Source organism: Oncorhynchus mykiss, chromosome 7 (genome assembly GCF_013265735.2).
Source record: "Oncorhynchus mykiss isolate Arlee chromosome 7, USDA_OmykA_1.1, whole genome shotgun sequence".
In the NCBI taxonomy this organism is placed as follows: Eukaryota; Metazoa; Chordata; class Actinopteri; order Salmoniformes; family Salmonidae; genus Oncorhynchus; species Oncorhynchus mykiss.
Genome location: NC_048571.1, coordinates 32,781,431 through 32,799,519, shown reverse-complemented (window position 1 = coordinate 32,799,519; position 18,089 = coordinate 32,781,431). Strand labels below are relative to the sequence as shown.

At 43.9% G+C, this 18,089-nt stretch overlaps 1 protein-coding gene across 5 annotated transcripts in view; it reads left to right on the top strand.

Annotated features, from left to right (window-relative positions):
• The window catches only part of LOC110527664 (CMP-N-acetylneuraminate-beta-galactosamide-alpha-2,3-sialyltransferase 2), a 30,218-nt gene extending 22,878 nt beyond the window's left edge, over positions 1-7,340 (top strand). For 2 of the 5 annotated variants that reach the window (XM_021609089.2, XM_021609092.2), the window contains exons 2-7: positions 1,007-1,921; positions 4,125-4,318; positions 4,844-5,023; positions 5,958-6,003; positions 6,454-6,573; positions 6,681-7,340. In XM_021609089.2, the coding sequence (XP_021464764.2) occupies positions 1,595-1,921; positions 4,125-4,318; positions 4,844-5,023; positions 5,958-6,003; positions 6,454-6,573; positions 6,681-6,851 (1,038 nt within the window). In that variant the 5' untranslated portion in view covers positions 1,007-1,594 and the 3' untranslated portion in view covers positions 6,852-7,340. Of the gene's footprint in view, positions 1-69; positions 344-445; positions 579-621; positions 827-1,006; positions 1,922-4,124; positions 4,319-4,843; positions 5,024-5,957; positions 6,004-6,453; positions 6,574-6,680 lie in introns of those variants that run through there. The other 3 variants (XM_021609093.2, XM_021609091.2, XM_021609090.2) reach the window with 3 other exon arrangements.
• The last annotated feature ends 10,749 nt before the right edge of the window (positions 7,341-18,089 follow it).

The following is an 18,089-nucleotide window of genomic DNA, read 5'->3' as shown; positions in this document are numbered from 1 at the left end:
TTATATGGGGTATTGTGTGTAGAAAAATTAAACCATTTTGAATTCAGGCTGTAACACAACAAAGTTTTGAATACTTTCTGAAGGCACTGTAGCTACAGACAGGCAGACAGACATGCAGGCAGGGATACACCGATATGATCTCATCTCATCTAACAGAACTCTTCCACTGCATCAGCTGACGATCAGCTGATCCCTGGGAATTCTCCCTCCAACCCCTCCTCTCTCGGATCCTATAACCACTGTGTCTTTAGTTTGGCAGCCAGGTGGGGAGTCTCTGTTGCTAATATAAAGAGGCAGCAGGATCCCAGTGAGGGAAGTCAGCAGGCTGGCTTATTCAATGCAAGTGAGTTCAATGCAAATGATTCTGCACCCCTGGTGTCAGAGTCTGGCCCCAAAGGGGGGGGGGGGGTATTGCATCTATAGGAGATGCATTAATGCAGGGCCAGCGTGTGACTTTATTTATAAACTTGTGTGTTGCAGAGTGGACGCTCAGGCTCAGTTGTGTGCCTCAGCGAGAGGCAACAGTTGTTTTGGCTTTCCACTCCTTCGATGGTAGTGTTGTGCTCTGAGAACTCAAGGTGAAGAAAAAAGGCTGCACGTTAACAGTTCTGCTGAATTTCCTCTTTCTGCACACACAGGAAGAGGGGTGCTAACAACAGAAGTTTCACAGCCAATAGGGTGACTCTGTTACATTTGTGCAAGCTTTGTTATCGATCGTGCTGACAAGAAGTGGAGTTAGTACTGAGCGCATATATTCAGTGCAAATACTGTAAATACCAGATGGCCATGCACACAGTATATTTTTGATGGATGTTTTCAAGATACGGTATGTATTTAGCCCTACATTGATGGGCAGTTTATCAAAAGCTGCCGTTGACTGTTCAGTATGTGGCTCTTGGAGCATTGATTTCTCTCCCCATCTCCTATTTGTTACGTAAGCAGCATGGTTGATGTTGATTTTGTTTTCTGAATCGTTGCATTGATGCTGTGTGTTTGTGTCTTCTAGAAGCAGAAAGCTGTGCAGCGCATTCAGACCGGAGCTCTGGAGAGAAACATGGAGGTTTTACCAATGAGAGGCCTTCTTTAGGCTTGGGTAGGGAATTTGGAAACCGAAGGCTATATGTTTCCCTTCCTCTTTTACATTTCCTCGCCGATTGCCTTGAGCAGAGCAAGGCAGTCTCCCTCGTAAGCGCCAGACAACATTTTTGGGTCGAATTGTTTCATTGGACTTATTCTCCTCGATCAACTAGGACACATCAGGCCAGGGTCAAACTCCAGCTAACACCCTCTTTCCTTTATAAACTCAGGTATCAACCAATTATTCTGCATGTTTGTGTTACCTGTGATTTTAAGAAGTGTGCCATCTCTCTGGCTGGGACAGCAGGGAGATAGAACATCAGAAAGTAGTTGCTGAATGTTTTTGGTTCTTACCTTTGAATCCAGAATCACTAACTATATAAGCCAAGACAATAACACTGGACTGCCTAAGTTGGGTTCCACCACTGAAACTCCTGGTGCCAACGCCTATCACTGGACTGCCTTTTCCCCAGGGCACTGACTGTACACCTCTCTCCCTACCTCACAACGTCCGGTCATGCTTTTCAAGAGGAAGTTGTGCTTGTTTTCTCTGTTTGGTGGGATTCTCTTTGTCATGATCACCATTCAGAAGAACAACATCCTGTCTATGACTTTGATGGAGACCCATGCCACCTCCAGGACTGTGCCAGGGCACGCTGTTAACCGAACATGGGCAACACCCAGTGCCATGGTGCTCAGTCCTGACAGGATATGTGAGTGCCCATCCTGCATAGCGGACATGAAGGTTTCTGCGTGGTTCGCTCAGCACTATGACCCCCAGCAGCAGCCCTTCCTCACAGACAGAGACAACAACATGGACCCCCTGGCCCTGAAGTGGTGGCTGGTAAGACCATTACTATTGATGAGAGGGGCCAAAGACTGTGACCATGTATGTGGCCAATTACAGCTTATTGTTAAAGATGTAGTACAATGTAATACATTTCTACTTAGTAATGATAGTAATAATGTAGTATTACATTGTATTACTATATATCCTGTTCACCATCATTCAATAATAAGTCATTTGAAAAGAATTCAAGGTACAGTGCCTAGTGAAAGTCTTCAAACCCCTTGCACAGTCGACATTTTGTTGCCTTAAAATGTTATCATAGGGAAAACATGTTTTTAGAACTTTTAGCAATTATGTAATTTACATAAATATTCACACCCTTGAGTCAATACATGTTAGAATCACCTTTGGCTGTGATTACAGCTGTGAGTCTTCCTGGGTAAGTCTAAGAGCTTTGCATACCAAGATTGTACAATATTTGCACATTATTCATGACATTGATTGTTGATCATCGCTAAACAGCCATTCTCAAGCCTTTCCATAGATTTTCAATCTGATTTATGTCAAAATTGTAACTATGCCACTCAGGAACATTCAATGGTAAGCAACCCCAGTGTATAATTGACCTTGTGTTTTGGGTTATTGTCCTACCGAAAGGTGAATTTATCTCCCAGTGTCTGTTGGAAAGTAAGCTGAACCAGGTTTCATCTAGGATTTTGCCTGTGCTTAGCTTTATTCTGTTTCTTTTTCCCCCAAAAAACTCCCTATTCCTTGCAGATGACAAGCATAACCATAACATTATGTAGCCACCACCATGTTTGAAGATATGAAGAGTGGTACTCAGTGATGTCTTGTGTTGATCCGTCCTCAGTTTTCTCCTATCACAGTCATTAAACTCTTAACAGTTTTGACGTCACCATTGGCCTTATGGTGAAATCCCTGAGCGGTTTCCTTCCTCTTGCAACTGAGTTAGGAGGGATGCCTGTGTCTTTGTAGTGACTGGGTGTATTGATACACCATCCAAAGTGTAATTATTAACTTCACCATGCTCAAAGGGATATTCAATGTCTGCTTTTTTTAATTATCTTTACCCATCTACCAATAGGTGCCCTTCTTTGCGAAGCATTGGAAAACCTCCCTGGTTTTTGTTTGAAATTCACTGCTCGATTGTGGGGTACAGAGAGGTAGTCAATCAAAAATCATGTTAAACACTATTAATGGACACAAAGTGAGTCCATGCGACTTAGTCTGTGACTTGTTAAGCAAATGTTTACTCCTGAACTTATTTAGGCTTGCCAAAATAAAGGGGTTGAATACGTATTGGCTCAAGACATTTTAGCTTTTCATTTGTATTATTAATTTGTACAGATGTCGAAAACAACAGTTTGACATTATGGAGTATTGTCTGTAAGCCAGCGACACAAAATCTCAATTTAATCCATTTTAAATTCAGGCTAGAACACAACAAAATGTGGAAAAAGTATATACTCTCTGCTCTAAGAGTTGTGCAAAGTCGGTCGGATATTATTTCAAAATATTCACAGTAGTAATAGCTGAAAATAGTGCTTCCACCAAGTATTTGATAATGTGGAGTAGGTTGTGTAGATCTTTGGGAAACAATATCAAACGTAATCCCTTTTTAGATGTAATTTTAAGGCAGCAAAATGTAAAGACCATGCAAGGGGTGTGTAGACTTTCACTAGGCACTGTATATGGATATGTAATGTGTGTATTCCCAGATATACTCGGCAATTATTTAGGGCTCTATTTAATCTTTATCGCTGAAGCGTTAGAAATTCAACGGCAACTTCCAATGCAGCGTTTACCGTGAATGCAGTCTCCACTAATGCTGAATTTTAAATTTCACACACACACACACACACACACACACACACACACACACACACACACACACACACACACACACACACACACACACACACACACACACACACACACACACACACACACACACACACAGTGTTGGTCTGCTAAGAATGCCATGCCAAAATTGTTAGTAAGATGGCCATAAAGAGGCTGGCTGGTTATGAAGGGGCACATTTAACACAAGGCCTCCCTCTGGAGCTGCCAAAATTAGAATCTATTTAGTCTGGTGATTTCCTGAGTACTGAATATTAAAAGGACCCTTGTATATTGCCCTGTTTTTGTTTGTTGGTAGCCAAAGGAGAGCACAGGCATTATTCCTGTGAGATATTGTTGTTCCACATCTAAAGTGAGTTTTGAACATTCCCGTCAGGCTTTGCAGCGGTCCACCGATGAGCGTACGATATACGAGGTGATCCAGAAGATGTTCCAGGTCATCGCTCCCCCCGCCAGGGATGTCCAACCCAAACAAGCTCAATGCAGGAAGTGTGCAGTGGTGGGGAACTCAGGAAACCTGCTGGGCTCTCAATATGGCTCCTTGATAGACTCCCATAACAGTGTCATAAGGTATGGCCCAGAGAAAACATGACCCAACGCAGACAACACAATCAATCGAACATTCAAAACCACCATTAACAGACAAAACAACCACAATAGAAAATCCAAAGAATCATGCTTATCACACACCAACATAGTCTAAAAAGCGAGAGCAGGCATTACACAACCCCATCACTGCCATGATCCAAACAACCCACCGCTATTCACATTGGCAGGATTAGGCAATAATGAGCCTGATGAACTGCAGTGACCAGGCTTCAGTTCCAGACACGCAACAAACCACCTGACCCAATTACCTCATCTCCTGAAACCAGTGAGGCATACCGCATGAGCTCAATCAACACCATAATTAGTTAACTATTGGTTAAGTCAGGTGGTTGACTGACTGTCTGGAATGAATTAATACAGTACACTACAGCGCAGTAGCTGCAGGGTTACCATGTTAATAAATCTAATACAGTGTCTGATTGTTATCTCGCACACCATACATGACATGCCTGTGAACTGAAGCAATGTTCTCGCTTTGCTGTCAAGAATGAATAAAGCCACCACATTAGGGTTCGAGGCGGACGTGGGCAACAGAACGACACACCACTTCATGTACCCTGAGAGTGCAGTGGACATCGGCCCTGGGGTCCACCTCGTCCTGCTGCCCTTTAAACTCCGCGATCTACAGTGGGTAGCCAGCGCCCTGTCGACGGGAGAGATCAAAACGTAGGTCTACTCTACGCCAATTACAAGCTTTTTACTGTCACTTCCCAAATTGCAGTAGCTGCATTTGTGCACTCAACTGACTACTGCATGGTATTCGTCTGACTGACTAAAACAGATGGCGTAGTTAATTGTTGACAATTGTTGACCTTGATCTTGTCTTAGGGCTCTATTCAATCAGATCCACTTAAGCCGACATCCACATAGTGGTGTCTGAGCTGTCATATCCACAAAGCTGACATTGCCTTTGGCTGCATTAAGAGTCGCATTAAGAGAAATCCCATGCAGTCTTGTTGACAAGTTCGATCACTGGAATGTGAGGTGTAATCTACACCTCGACTAGGCTGATATAAATCCTCATTATTTAGTTTAATGATTTTCTTTTTGAGTGCCATTATTTCTAAATAGTCTACACTTTCTCGTTCTGGACTTCTAACTTGAGTGGGATGGATGTGGCTTCGTGACAATGATCAAGACCAGCTGCTCACAGATTTGACAGCTCCAACATAGTCACACCTCCACTACAGTATGTAGGCTATCGCCGGTTAACACTTGATCTGATTGAATCTAGGCCCTAGTCTGTTTTTTAATGTTTTTTATTATTTACATTTTATTTCACCTTTATTTAACCAGGTAGGATAGTTGAGAACAAGTTCTCATTTGCAACTGCGACCTGGCCAATATGAAGCAAAGCAGTTCAACAACACAGAGTTACACATGGAATAAACAAACATACAGTCAATAATACAGTAGAAAAATCTATATACAGTATGTGCAAATGAGGTATGTGACAGTTGTCTTTGTTGTGTCAAATTTTACTGTTCCGTTTTAATCGTGACAAATGTTTGGCATTGTAAATGAGAACTGTTCTCAACTGACCCACCTGGTTAAATATATAAAACTATCTTATTGTTGTTTTCCTTTCATGTTTCTTCAGGACATACATGAGGGTGAAAGATCGAGTACAGGCTGACAAGGATAAGGTAAGTCTTGTCATTTACTTGACAAAATGTTGACTGCGGCGCCATACAGGTTCCAAAATAGTTGGAAAGAGTTTGTGATGTGCCAATTCCATGGCACATGGTTTATGAACTGATACGCAAAACAACACTTGATTCAAAACTTTGTGTTATTCAATCTAAATGATTGTACAAAATTCTGAAAACATGATTTACAATCTAAAATTACTATCTATCTACAGAAATGTTATGTATATCAAAATATCAAATAACTTGATTTTTGCAATGTAATTACTGTGTAAAATGTAAAAACACCATTTAAACACCATTTATGTAAAATTTGTGTAGAATGTACTGTACATGTAACAAAATAAAAAGCAATTTTTTATTTTTTATTGTCATTTTGGATGAAAACATTTAATTATTAATTATTTTTGTGTGTTGCGTTACAGCTAATCACCCTCTCGTTTGCAGGTAATGGTGATAAATCCAGCATTCTTTAAGTACACCCACGACCGGTGGACAGAGCGCCATGGCAGATACCCATCCACGGGCATGCTGGCCATAATATTTGCCCTGCACATCTGCGATGAGGTGTGTATCCTTTGATATCAAGAGCCGTATCTTTGGTATGAGAAGCCTGGTTGAAAGTAAACAGAATGCTAATAACACTAGTAATGCTAATGCTAACGCCTCTACAGGTGTCGGTATTTGGCTATGGAGCCGATCAACATGGGAACTGGCATCACTACTGGGAGGAAAACAAGTACGGCGGCGCATTTAGGAAAACCGGAGTCCACCATGCTGATTTTGAGACGGAGGTTATCCAAAAGCTTGACACAGAGGGCAAAATTAAGCTGCACAGGAGATGAGAATGAGCAGGGGTGGTGTGTACAGGATGAAGCCATTAGAGTGTAGTGGTCTGGTGGTCAGAGACAGTCAAATATGTGCCCTGCTCTCTGCAACTAGTGCCTATGAGCAACACAAACAACCAAAACCACAAACGGGAGTCCTCAAACCACAACAAAAACTTGAATCAAGTACATTGCCTTCAGAAACTATTCATACCCTTTGACTTATTCCACATTTTGTTGTGTTACAGCCTCAGAGATCTACAGACAGTTGTGGGATCTTATATAGACAGATGTGTTTCTTTCTAAATCTTGAATTGGCCACAGGTTGACTTCAATCAAGTTGTATTGACATCTCGAGGATGATCAAAAGAAATTGGATGCACTGGATGCACCTGAGCTCAATTTGGAGTTTCATAGCAAAACGGTGTGAATACTTACAGTGCCTTCGGGAAGTATTCAGACCCCTTGACTTTTTCCACATTTTGTTACCGCCTTATTCAAAAATGTATTATTTCCCCCCCCCCCCCTCATCAATCTACACACAATACCCCATAATGACAAAGCAAATTTATAAAAAATGAAACTGAAATATTACATTTACGTAAGTATTCAGACCCTTTACTCAGTATTTTGTTGAAACACCTTTGGCAGCGATTACAGCATTGATTATTCTCGGGTATGACGCAACAAGCTTGGCACACCTTTAATGGGGTGTTTCTCCCATTCTTCTCTGCAGATCCTCTCAAGCTCTGTCTTGTTGGATGGGGATCGTTGCTGCACAGCTATTTATGGTCTATCTAGAGATGGTCGATCGGGATCAAGTCCGGGCTCTGGCTGGACCACTTAAGGACATTCAGAGACTTGTCCTAAAGCCACTCCTGCATCTTCTTGGCTGTGTGCGTAGGGTCATGTTCACCCCAGTCTGAGGTCCTGGGTGCTCTGGAGCATGTTTTCATCAACTTTGCTCTGAACTTTGCTCTGTTCATCTTTACCTTGATCCTGACTACCCTCCCAGTCCCTGCCACTGAAAAACATCCCCACAGCATGCTTCCCAGTAGGGATGGTGTCAGGTTTCCTCCAGATGTGACTATTGGCATTCAGGCCAAATAGAATCTTGTTTCTCATGGTCTAGGAGTCTTTAGGTGCCTTTTGACAAATTCCAAGTGGGCCGTCATGTACCTTTTACTGAGGAGCAAGTCAAGGACATTCAGAGACTTGTCCCAATGCCCCTCTTGCATTGTCTTGGCTGCGTGCTCAGTGTCCTTGTCCTGTTGGAAGGTGAATTTATTTTGTTACCCTTCCCCAGATCTGTGCCTCGACACAATCCTGGCTTGTTTTTGCTCTGACATGCCCTGTCAACTGTCAGACCTTATATAGACAGGTGTGTGACTTTCCAAATCATGTCCAATCAATTGAATGTACCACAGGTGGACTCCAATCAAGTTGTAGAAACATCTCAAGGATGATCAATGGAAATAGGATGCACCTGAGCTCAATTTCGAGTGTCATAGCCAAGGGGCTGAAAACTTATGTATATAAGGTATCTGTTTTTTTATGTTTAAGAAATGTGCACAAATATCAAAAAACCTGTTTTCACTTATTATGGGGTATTGTTTATAGATTGGTGAGATTTTTTTTTTTTAATCTAATTTAAGTCACGGGGTATGAATACTTTCTGAAGTCAATGTAGTTCCTTCCCTGTTCTGTACATGTCGTCATGCTGCACTGAACTAGCCTTATACTGAAGGAACCTTCAAGAACCCGAGGACCTTTGACTGACGGTTAAACCACAACCACAGAAAAAGCATTAAGGACAAAAGCGCTGTGTTTGCGAGAGTGCAAGAACCATATCTACGTAAATTTCTCTTCTTTGTGGGGACATAAAAGGGCAATGTTTGAGTCACATTAATTCAAGCATTTTCACTGCAATGGAACCATAAGGATTGATTTAATAAGGAGTTTTACAGTTTAATGTCTTTTTAGAGACCGTTTTGAGCTGCCATTCGTAGTCAATCTATACCGTATTATTTTACAGCTTTCATAATCAGTTCCTGTAATGTACACATTTACAGTATGTTGCCCAGTATTAGGGTGACCCTCATTTTATCTAATAACACACGCTTTAAACTATGGAAACTTCACTCGTGGGGGGGGGGGGGGGGGGGGGGGGATGTCCATGCATTTCCATGCGTTGTTTATACGTTCAAACACTGGAATGCTAGATGTAATCTACACCTCGAACAGTTTAACATGATTCACCACGCACTCTACACACACATGGATTTTGTATTGTAGATATGTGGTAGTATTGGCCTGAGGGAACACACTTAATGTGTTGTGAAAAGTGTTTTGAAATATAATGTAATGTAATATTTTAAGTTATACATAACTGCCTTAGTGTTGCTGGACCCCAGGAAGAGTACAAAATCCATGTGTATGTGTCTGTGGGGTGAATCATGTTAAACTGTTCCCACACCACAGTTCAAAGTGATCTCATTATTTGTCTACTGGTTCGCGCAAACAAATGCCTGAGATTAGATAAAGATAGCTACGTATGTGGTTGATTGCTGTTACATCTATTTCCGAGATGGACTTGTTGTTTTGTATGTTCTCAAGGCTGGAAATGAGTGGTTTGTTATTTTTCGTAATTATAAAATGAGGATCCTTAATAAATACATATACTAAAATACAAATTTATTATTTTTTTCGGTATAATTCTATTTAAAATATTTTACTCTTGGACCATGGTGTAACCCCAAAGACTTCGACATGGAAAAACACATTGAAATATAGGAATACTGAACACTGACTTTAAATAAACCTTACCTTATGAAGCAAATGTGACATGAGCATACTGTACGTATTATTTTGAGTAGTTATCGTCCTTATTGCTCAATGCACTTTCATATTTTACATTTTATTGTCCACATTGACCATTTGTAATGCATTTGTATTTGAAATCGCATTATACTGCGCATTATTAACTGTGCCTTAGCAACAACCATTATTTGTTTGTACATTTCCTCTTCAGCATGATTTTCCAGCAGCAACAAAGAGTGACAACCAATAGGAAAGGGCTAGATTCAGTCCGTACTGCTAAAGATCCGTGTTATTGCGCTTTTGAAATTTAAGGTAATTTCCAATTGAGCCGACATGCAGCATTTACTGTGAATGTGGTCTACGCGACAACAGGAACATTGCCTTTAAATTTCAATGGCGCTATAGAGTGGATCTCAAGTGCACATTACTGGGCAACCCGTCAGAGAGCATTGTTATGGTCCTTCAGATTCATACACATTGTTCAAAGGTAAACGACGAAAATGCACATAATTTACTTACTTAGTCCTATTCAATTATCACCAAAATTATCAAATGATCAATAAATAGCCTAATGCATGTCTGGATACTACTGAATGGATTTATTCCAGACAGATTTAAATTGTAATGACCTGGCTAGATCATAAATGAACAAATGTCCGGACAGAAGATTGTGTTTGGCCGTAGCCCACCCCAAATAAACCAAGAAAAACAGTATCAAACAACGGTGACCCATCTCTTGTTAAGACCAGACGTAAAGAGAGAGAACAATGGCTAAGCATGGTCTTAAACTTGCAGTGCTCCCCCCCACCCCCCACCTCCAACCACAAGGATGCCCCGAATCGCTCCACAAGGCCATCACTTTGAGGATGGAGAGAAGTAGTGCGGGTCTTGTGCATACCCAGCCTCTCACACATGGTGGAAAACACGCTGGAGTCAAAGTGGTGTGGTGGGGAATGGCCCAACCACATTCACTCCCACCCTCTCCATGGGAGCCCTAACTGGGAACTGTTGGAGCTGAGCATGAGAACGGCCTGGACACATCCCTCTTGTGCTGCCCCAGTAAAAGCCCTGGCGGAGGGTTTTGTGACCCTAAAGTGTCCAGTGCCCACCCCCCCATGAGTGCCCTGGAGCCCAGCCTCCCGCAGAGCTTTAGGTACCACCACCAGCCACCTCACCTCTCCCGTAGCTGGTTCCTTCCATGCCCGCTGTAGCACGCCATAAGCCAGCCGCAGTCTCTCAAACTTGACCACAACCCTTTGGTTGCGAGTGAGAGAGCTGCCACGGCGCTGCCACCTCTTCCCACGGTGGTCTCAGCTGCGCCTCTACCCACTGTAGCACTGGCTGTAAGTCTGTGTCCCGTCCCTGCTGCTGCCCTGATTCAGCCACGTCGACAGTCTGCCGCTGATAGCAGACAGGCCCACTCGACTGACACACTGTGGCCCAGACCCCCTCCTCGGCACACAGCTCTCTCTCATGGCCTCTCTCCGCTCACAGTGTTGGCACCTGTCTGCAGTACAGGGCCGACGGGTCATGGCGTTGGAGTGGCGTGCCCCTGCCCTGTGCACCACTGTGAAGTCGTACGGCTGTGCACCACTGTGCAGACTGTGGAGGACTGTGAAGTCCTCAAACCAGTGTGCAACCTGCCCATCTGGCTCTTTCAAAGACATGAGCCACTGGATAGCAGAGTGGTCAGTTCTTACATTAAAGGGCAGGCCACCCAGGTAGTACATGAAGTGTTTGATGGAAGCCACAACAGCCAAGAGCTCCTGCAGGTGACACAGTAGCGGCGCTCATGTTTGTCAAATGTTTTGCTATAGTTCGCCACCACTCTCTCCCCCTCTGGCCCCACTTGGGCCAGCACCCCACCCATGCCCACATTGCTTGCGTCTGTGTCCAGGATAAAGGTGAGGTCAGGGGGGGTGAGCACGGGGGCCTCGATCAGTGCACGTTTGAGGGTGTTGAAGGTCTCCTTGCACTCCACTGTCCAAGTGAAGGCCTTGTCCCTCAGGGGAGCAGCGACGCTTGAGAAGCCCCGCACAAACCTCCTGTAGTACGAGGCCAGGCCCAGGAAGCTCTTCAGCTGTTGCTGTTGCTGTTGCTGGATGGTGGGGGTGGGCCCGTCTCGGATAGCTCCCACTTTGTCCTCTATGGTGCTGATACACTCCTCCCCACATAATGGCCAGTGAAATGGCACTTCTTGTGGGTAGAGCTTCAGGCCTGCGACAGCCAGCCTCTCCAGCGCATGTTTTTCTGCTGCTCGGGGTCAAGACCAACACAGTTCCTCCCCCTTATCTCCCTCACTGCAGACAGTGTCCTCTCCCTGGGCTAGCGGAGGGATGTGTTATGGAGGTAGCTGGGGGAATGTAACACACAGCCGTAGGTGACAAAGGGGCTTGGGAAAAAGTCCCACACAGATGTAGGGAGGGGGGGAAGCCATGAGTCTCTGCTGCTTTAACTGTTGGCGTAAGGGAGTTGTTGGGTTGTGTGAATGTGACATTGGGGGAGGGGGGGGGGGGCATGGTGACTGCCGGCCTCAGTGTGCCCCCATTTAGGTCTAACTGGCAGTCTGTGCTCCTAAGAAAGTCCAACCCCAGGATACAAGGGTCCTTTTTTCTCAGAGCTCTTCACTCTCTTTCATACACATGCATTGAGTGATTGTGTAGAGGTGTGTGTGTAGATACGTCCTTTCCAGTCACTTGTGGACTTGGTGTGTTTACGGACATATTCAATCACTCCCTATCCCAGTCTGCTGTCCCCACATGCTTCAAGATGGCCACCATTGTTCCTGTACCCAAGAAGACGAAGATAAGAGACTGCCTCATAGCAGTCTCTTCTGTGATCATTAACAGCTTTGAGAGACTAGTCAAGGGTCATATCACCTCTACCCTACCGGCTACGCTAGACCCACTACAGTTTGCATATCGCCCCAACAGGTCCACAGCCCCCTCCTGTACTCCCTGTTTACCAACGACTGCGTGGCCATGCACACCTCCAACTCAATCATCAAGTTTGCAGACGACACAACAGTAGTGGGCTTGATTACCAACAACAACGAGACAGTCTACAGGGAGGAGGTGAGGGCACTCGGAGTGTGGTGTAGGGAAAATAACCTCTCACTCATCATCAACAAAACACAGGAGATGATTGTGGACTTTAGGAAACAGCAGAGGGAGCACCCCCCTATTCACATCGAAAGGACAGCAGTGGAGAAGGTGGAAAGAGTTCCTTGGCGTTCACATCACAGACAAACTGAAATGTTCCACCCACACAGACAGTGTTGTGAAGAAGGTGCAACAGCGTCTCTTCAACCTCAGGAGGCTGAAGAAATTTGGCTTTACACCCAAAAAGGCTTTTCACCCTTGACAAACTCTTACAGATGCACAATCGAGAGCATCCTGTCGGGCTGTATCACAGCCTGGCATGGCAACTGCACCGCCCTCAACCGCAAGGCTCTCCAAAGGGTGGTGCGGTCTGCACAACGCATCACCGAGGGCAAACTACCTGCCCTCCATGACACTAACAGCATCCGATGTCACAGGAAGGTCAAAAAGATCATCAAGGACAACAACCATCTGAATCACTGCCTGTTCACACCGCTACCATCCAGAAGGTGAGGTCAGTACAGGTGCATCAAAGTTGGGACAGAGAGGCTGAAAAACAGCTTCTATCTCAAGGCCATCAGACTGTTAAACAGCCACCACTAACATTGAGTGGCTGCTGCCAACATACTGACTCAACTCCAGCCACTTTAATATTGGAAAAATTGATGTAAAAAATGTATCACTAGCCACTTTAATTAAACAATGCCACTTAATATAATGTTTACATAGCCTACATTACTCATCTCATGTGTACAGTGGGGCAAAAAAGTATTTAGTCAGCCACCAATTGTGCAAGTTCTCCCACTTAAAAAGATGAGAGAGGCCTGTAATTTTCATCATAGGTCCACTTCAATTATGACAGACAAAATGAGAAAAAAAATCCAGAAAATCACATTGTAGGATTTTTAATGAATGTATTTGCAAATTATGGTGGAAAATAAGTATTTGGACACCTACAAACCAGCAAGATTTTTGGCTCTCACAGACCTGTAACTTCTTTAATAAGAGGCTCCTCTGTCCTCCACTCGTTACCTGTATTAATGGCACCTGTTTGAACTTGTTATCACTATAAAATGTCCACAACCTCAAACAGTCACACTCCAAACTCCACTATGGCCAAGACCAAAGAGCTGTCAAAGGACACCAGAAACAAAATTGTAGACCTGCACCAGGCTGGGAAGACTGAATCTGCAATAGGTAAGCAGCTTGGTTTGAAGAAATCAACTGTGGGAGCAATTATTAGGAAATGGAAGACGTTATTGTTATGTTATTGTTGGATCTAATTTTAATAGCTAGCATTTCAATAGCCATAATAAATAGATATGGAGACAACAGACAACCTCCTCTTTAAAGCTCAATACTTTCAGAGAAGTAACCATTATTTAGTATTTTACATCTTTGGTTGCTGTACAGGGTAGTGCGTTGGTCGTTGAAGATATCCCTCTAGTGGTGTGGGGACTGTGCTTTGGCAAAGTGGGTGAGGTTATATCCTGCCTGGTTAGCCCTGTCCGGGGGTATCATCGGATGGGGCCACAGTGTCTCTCAACCCCTCCTATCTCAGCCTCCAGTAATTATGCTGCAATAGTTTGTGTCGGCTAGGGTCAGTCCGTCATATCTGGAGTATTTCCCCTGTCTTATCCTGTGTACTGTGTAAGTTTCTCTCTCTCTCTCTCTCTCTCTCTCTCTCTCTCTCTCAGGACCATGCCTCAGGACTCCCTGGCCTGATGACTCCTTGCTATCCCCAGTCCACCTGGTTGGGCTGCTGTTCTAGTTTCAACTGTTCTGCCTAAGACTATGGAACTCTGACCTGTTCACCGGATGTGCTACCTTGTCCTGGACCTGCTGTTTTCGACTCTCTCTTTCTCTACCGCACCTGCTGTCTCTAACTCTGAATGGTCGGCTATGAAAATACAACTGACATTTACTCCTGAGGTGCTGACCTGTTGCACCCTCTACAACCACAGTGATTATTATTATTTGACCCTGCTGGTCATCTATGAACGTTTGAACATCTTGGCCATGTACTGTTATAATCTCCACCCGGAACAGCCAGAAGAGGACTGGCCACCCCTCAGAGCCTGTTTCCTCTCTAGGTTTCTTCCTAGGTTTTGGCCTTTCCATGGAGTTTTTCCTAGCCACCGTGCTTCTACATCTGCATTGCTTGCTGTTTTACATAGGCTGATGTAAAAAAGTATTTATAAATACATTTGATTGATGATTGATTCTGCACAGCCACCACCCACACAGGATGATGCACAGTCCTGCCCTCTACTGTCAGAGTCATTATTCCCTTCCCTTTCATGGGTGCCAGCTCACCTGTGACTGTGCGGAGCTGCACAGTTGTGGGCTCACACTGAGTCCAACCTGGCACAATATCCGGCCTCACTATGGTTACCGTGGACCCAGTGTCCACCAGGGCAGGGCAGGGAACTCCCTCCACAGTAACAGGCACATGACAAAAGTGCCCAACAGAGGTCCGGCCCACCATAACAACAGGCTGCCTCTGCTTGCACTCGTCTGCTTCTGGGGGAAGTGGAGCCTTGCTCCCCCGTCTGCCGATGGGCTCCTCCTGGCGATGGTGGTGGATGGGAAAGAGAGCCAGGGGTCTGCACTGCTCATTCTACGTGGACCCCGAGTCGTTTCCCTGAGCTTTGGGGAACATGGGGCAATTCCGGCGCAGATGGCCTGGCTGGCCACACACCCAGCAGACCATGGGAGCAGGGTGCGTGTTGCTTGCCACATGAAGCGACACAGCACGAATGAGTTCAGTCATTTCAGCCACCCATGCAGGCTTTCCGCCACCCATGCAGGCACAGTGGGTGTGTCTCCATGCACCCCCACCGAAACCCCAGCTGAAGCCCCAGCCCACACGAGCTCCCTATCCAAAGCAATCTCCAAGGCTTTCAGCAATGACTCAGAAAGAGCCAGCTGGGTCTGTTTGTGCAGTTTCGTAGGACAGAGCGCCTGTATGAACTGGTCCCGAAAAGCCATTACACTACATAACACAACACTAAACAATACATTAACTGCACTATAATGGTGACAAACGGTGCCCACAAACTGTTAGTCCCAACATTAGTCCCAACACCTTACCACTGCTACCCCTGGCTATCAGCAGAGCCTTGTCTGGTTCATTCAGCCTCATTTACTGCCTTTTAAAAATACATAGCTGATATGGCTAACCGGGTGAAACAAATGTGGTTTCTACTGACAATTGAGATGTACATGGCATAAGGGGACGACAAGCGGACAAAAGGCAATCCGTAATTTCGATTAAGACATTAATGAGCTAGCGACGATGGACGTACTCAATATAACTATTTGTTCAGCACTTTTGAAAAGTATAGCGACAGAATTTAGAACATGGGCCGTTCTTACAGTGCATTCCCTGTACACCAAGTCAGAACCATAGGATAAATAAAGGGGGCATATAAGCAGACAATGAAAGCTCTTACAATATTCAATAATTACATTTCTCTAAAACGGATTATAGGCTACATGCTAAGTTGAAAAAGTAGGGAAAATTAGGAGGTTAAAATAGACCAAATTATTTGGGTGAGGCACATTGAAGTCCTTTTGGGTCTTTGAGTGTCAAAAAAGATACACATCAAAAAACAGTTTTTAAATAAGCTTTTAGTATGACATGTCAAATAACACAATTCTATTATAGAATGTTATGTGTGCTGAATTTGGCCATATTCATCCCCTGCCTCCTCCTTCACTTTCGGATTCCCTCATAGCACTTTCAACCCCCCTTCTCCATGTAATGTTCGCTAGCCACGGTAGTCAGCTAGCTAGTTGGCAAACTTTTTTCTAAGTTTTTACTTCTGACACCAATGTAAGGACCTGGCTAGATAATAAATTAACAAATGTCCAGACAGAGGATTGCGTTTACGAATTCCCGGTTCATTACTCAACACAGGCTACTGTTTGGCCGTAGCCGACCCCAAATACCAAGGAAAACAGTATCAAATTACGCTGCGCCTTGGTCTCCTTCAAACAACGCACGTTACAGTCAAACATTTCATACAGTCTGTGTACCAGGTTAACATTGGGTTTTTTCAGTACATTCCTCATCAAAAATAATTTACGTGTTCAACCAAAACTCGGACAATAGAAACTTCTGAATTTTTTATTTGTGTGCCCTTTAAGGTGCAACCTTTCTAACCTGTGAAAAACCCACTAAAAACAAATAAACAAATGCAACACAATAAATCAAATACGGTATTAACATCACTAACAAATATTCAGAATGTCTTTGATTGTCTCCAACCCCGCTCCAGGTGTCGCCCATCTTCCCCGTTATCCCCTGTATTTATACCTATGTTCTCTGTTTGTCTGTTGCCAGTTCATCTTGTTTGTCAAGTCAACCAGTGTTTTTTGTCTCAGCTCCTGCTTTCCCAGTCTCTCTTTTTCTCGCCCTCCTGGTTTTGACCCTTTCCTGTCCTGACTCTGAGCCCGCCTGCCTGACCACTCTGCTTGCCCCTGACCCTGACTGAGCCTGCCTGTCGACCTGTACCATTAGCCCCACCTCTGGATTATTGACTTCTGTCTACACTGAGCCTGCCTGCCATCCGGTACCGTGGCCCCACCTATGGTTTACCGACCTGTCTATTTCCTGCCCCTGTTGGATTATTAACCATTGTTAAAATTCAATGTTGTCTGCATCTGGGTCTTACCTTCATACCTGATAATATTTGGATTTTCCCTTTCTACTTCACACATATTAAATGTCTATTTTAATAATTAGTCTTAATATGTAATGTGCCAAATCTAGAAAATACATCAGCCAATTCCTAAGGGAAAAGACACATTTCGGTGAGAGTTATAATAGTTCACAATACTAGAGCCTCTTTCTGCCCACAACTTCAATCCATCACAGTTGTAGCCTTGTTTTATCATGCAATATTTAACACTCATGTTATTGATTATGATCATGGTCATAGCTCTATCGCAATTGCCGATCAGCTGCTATTAGAATGCATTAGATGTAGGTAACAGGCCCTTTTGATTAGTCTACAGTTCATAAAACAAACACTTGCCATTGTTGACAAGCATATACAGTATTCAGTTCATATCCATATTATTCATATTTAATTCAGTGATTGAAATTACAACACCATTCTCAGTAGCCTATTCTATCAGGCACACAAAAAACATCTTACCTCAAAATCGCCTCGCTATTCATGTTGAATAAATTTGCCTTTCAATTTGAACCAAGCAAGCTGCTAAAACGTTCAGTTTACATCAAAAACAAACACTGGCTTCTGTATCTAGCTAATAAAATCATGGCAATAGTTGAATTACATTTAGAAACCCAGATTTTAGTCAGTAA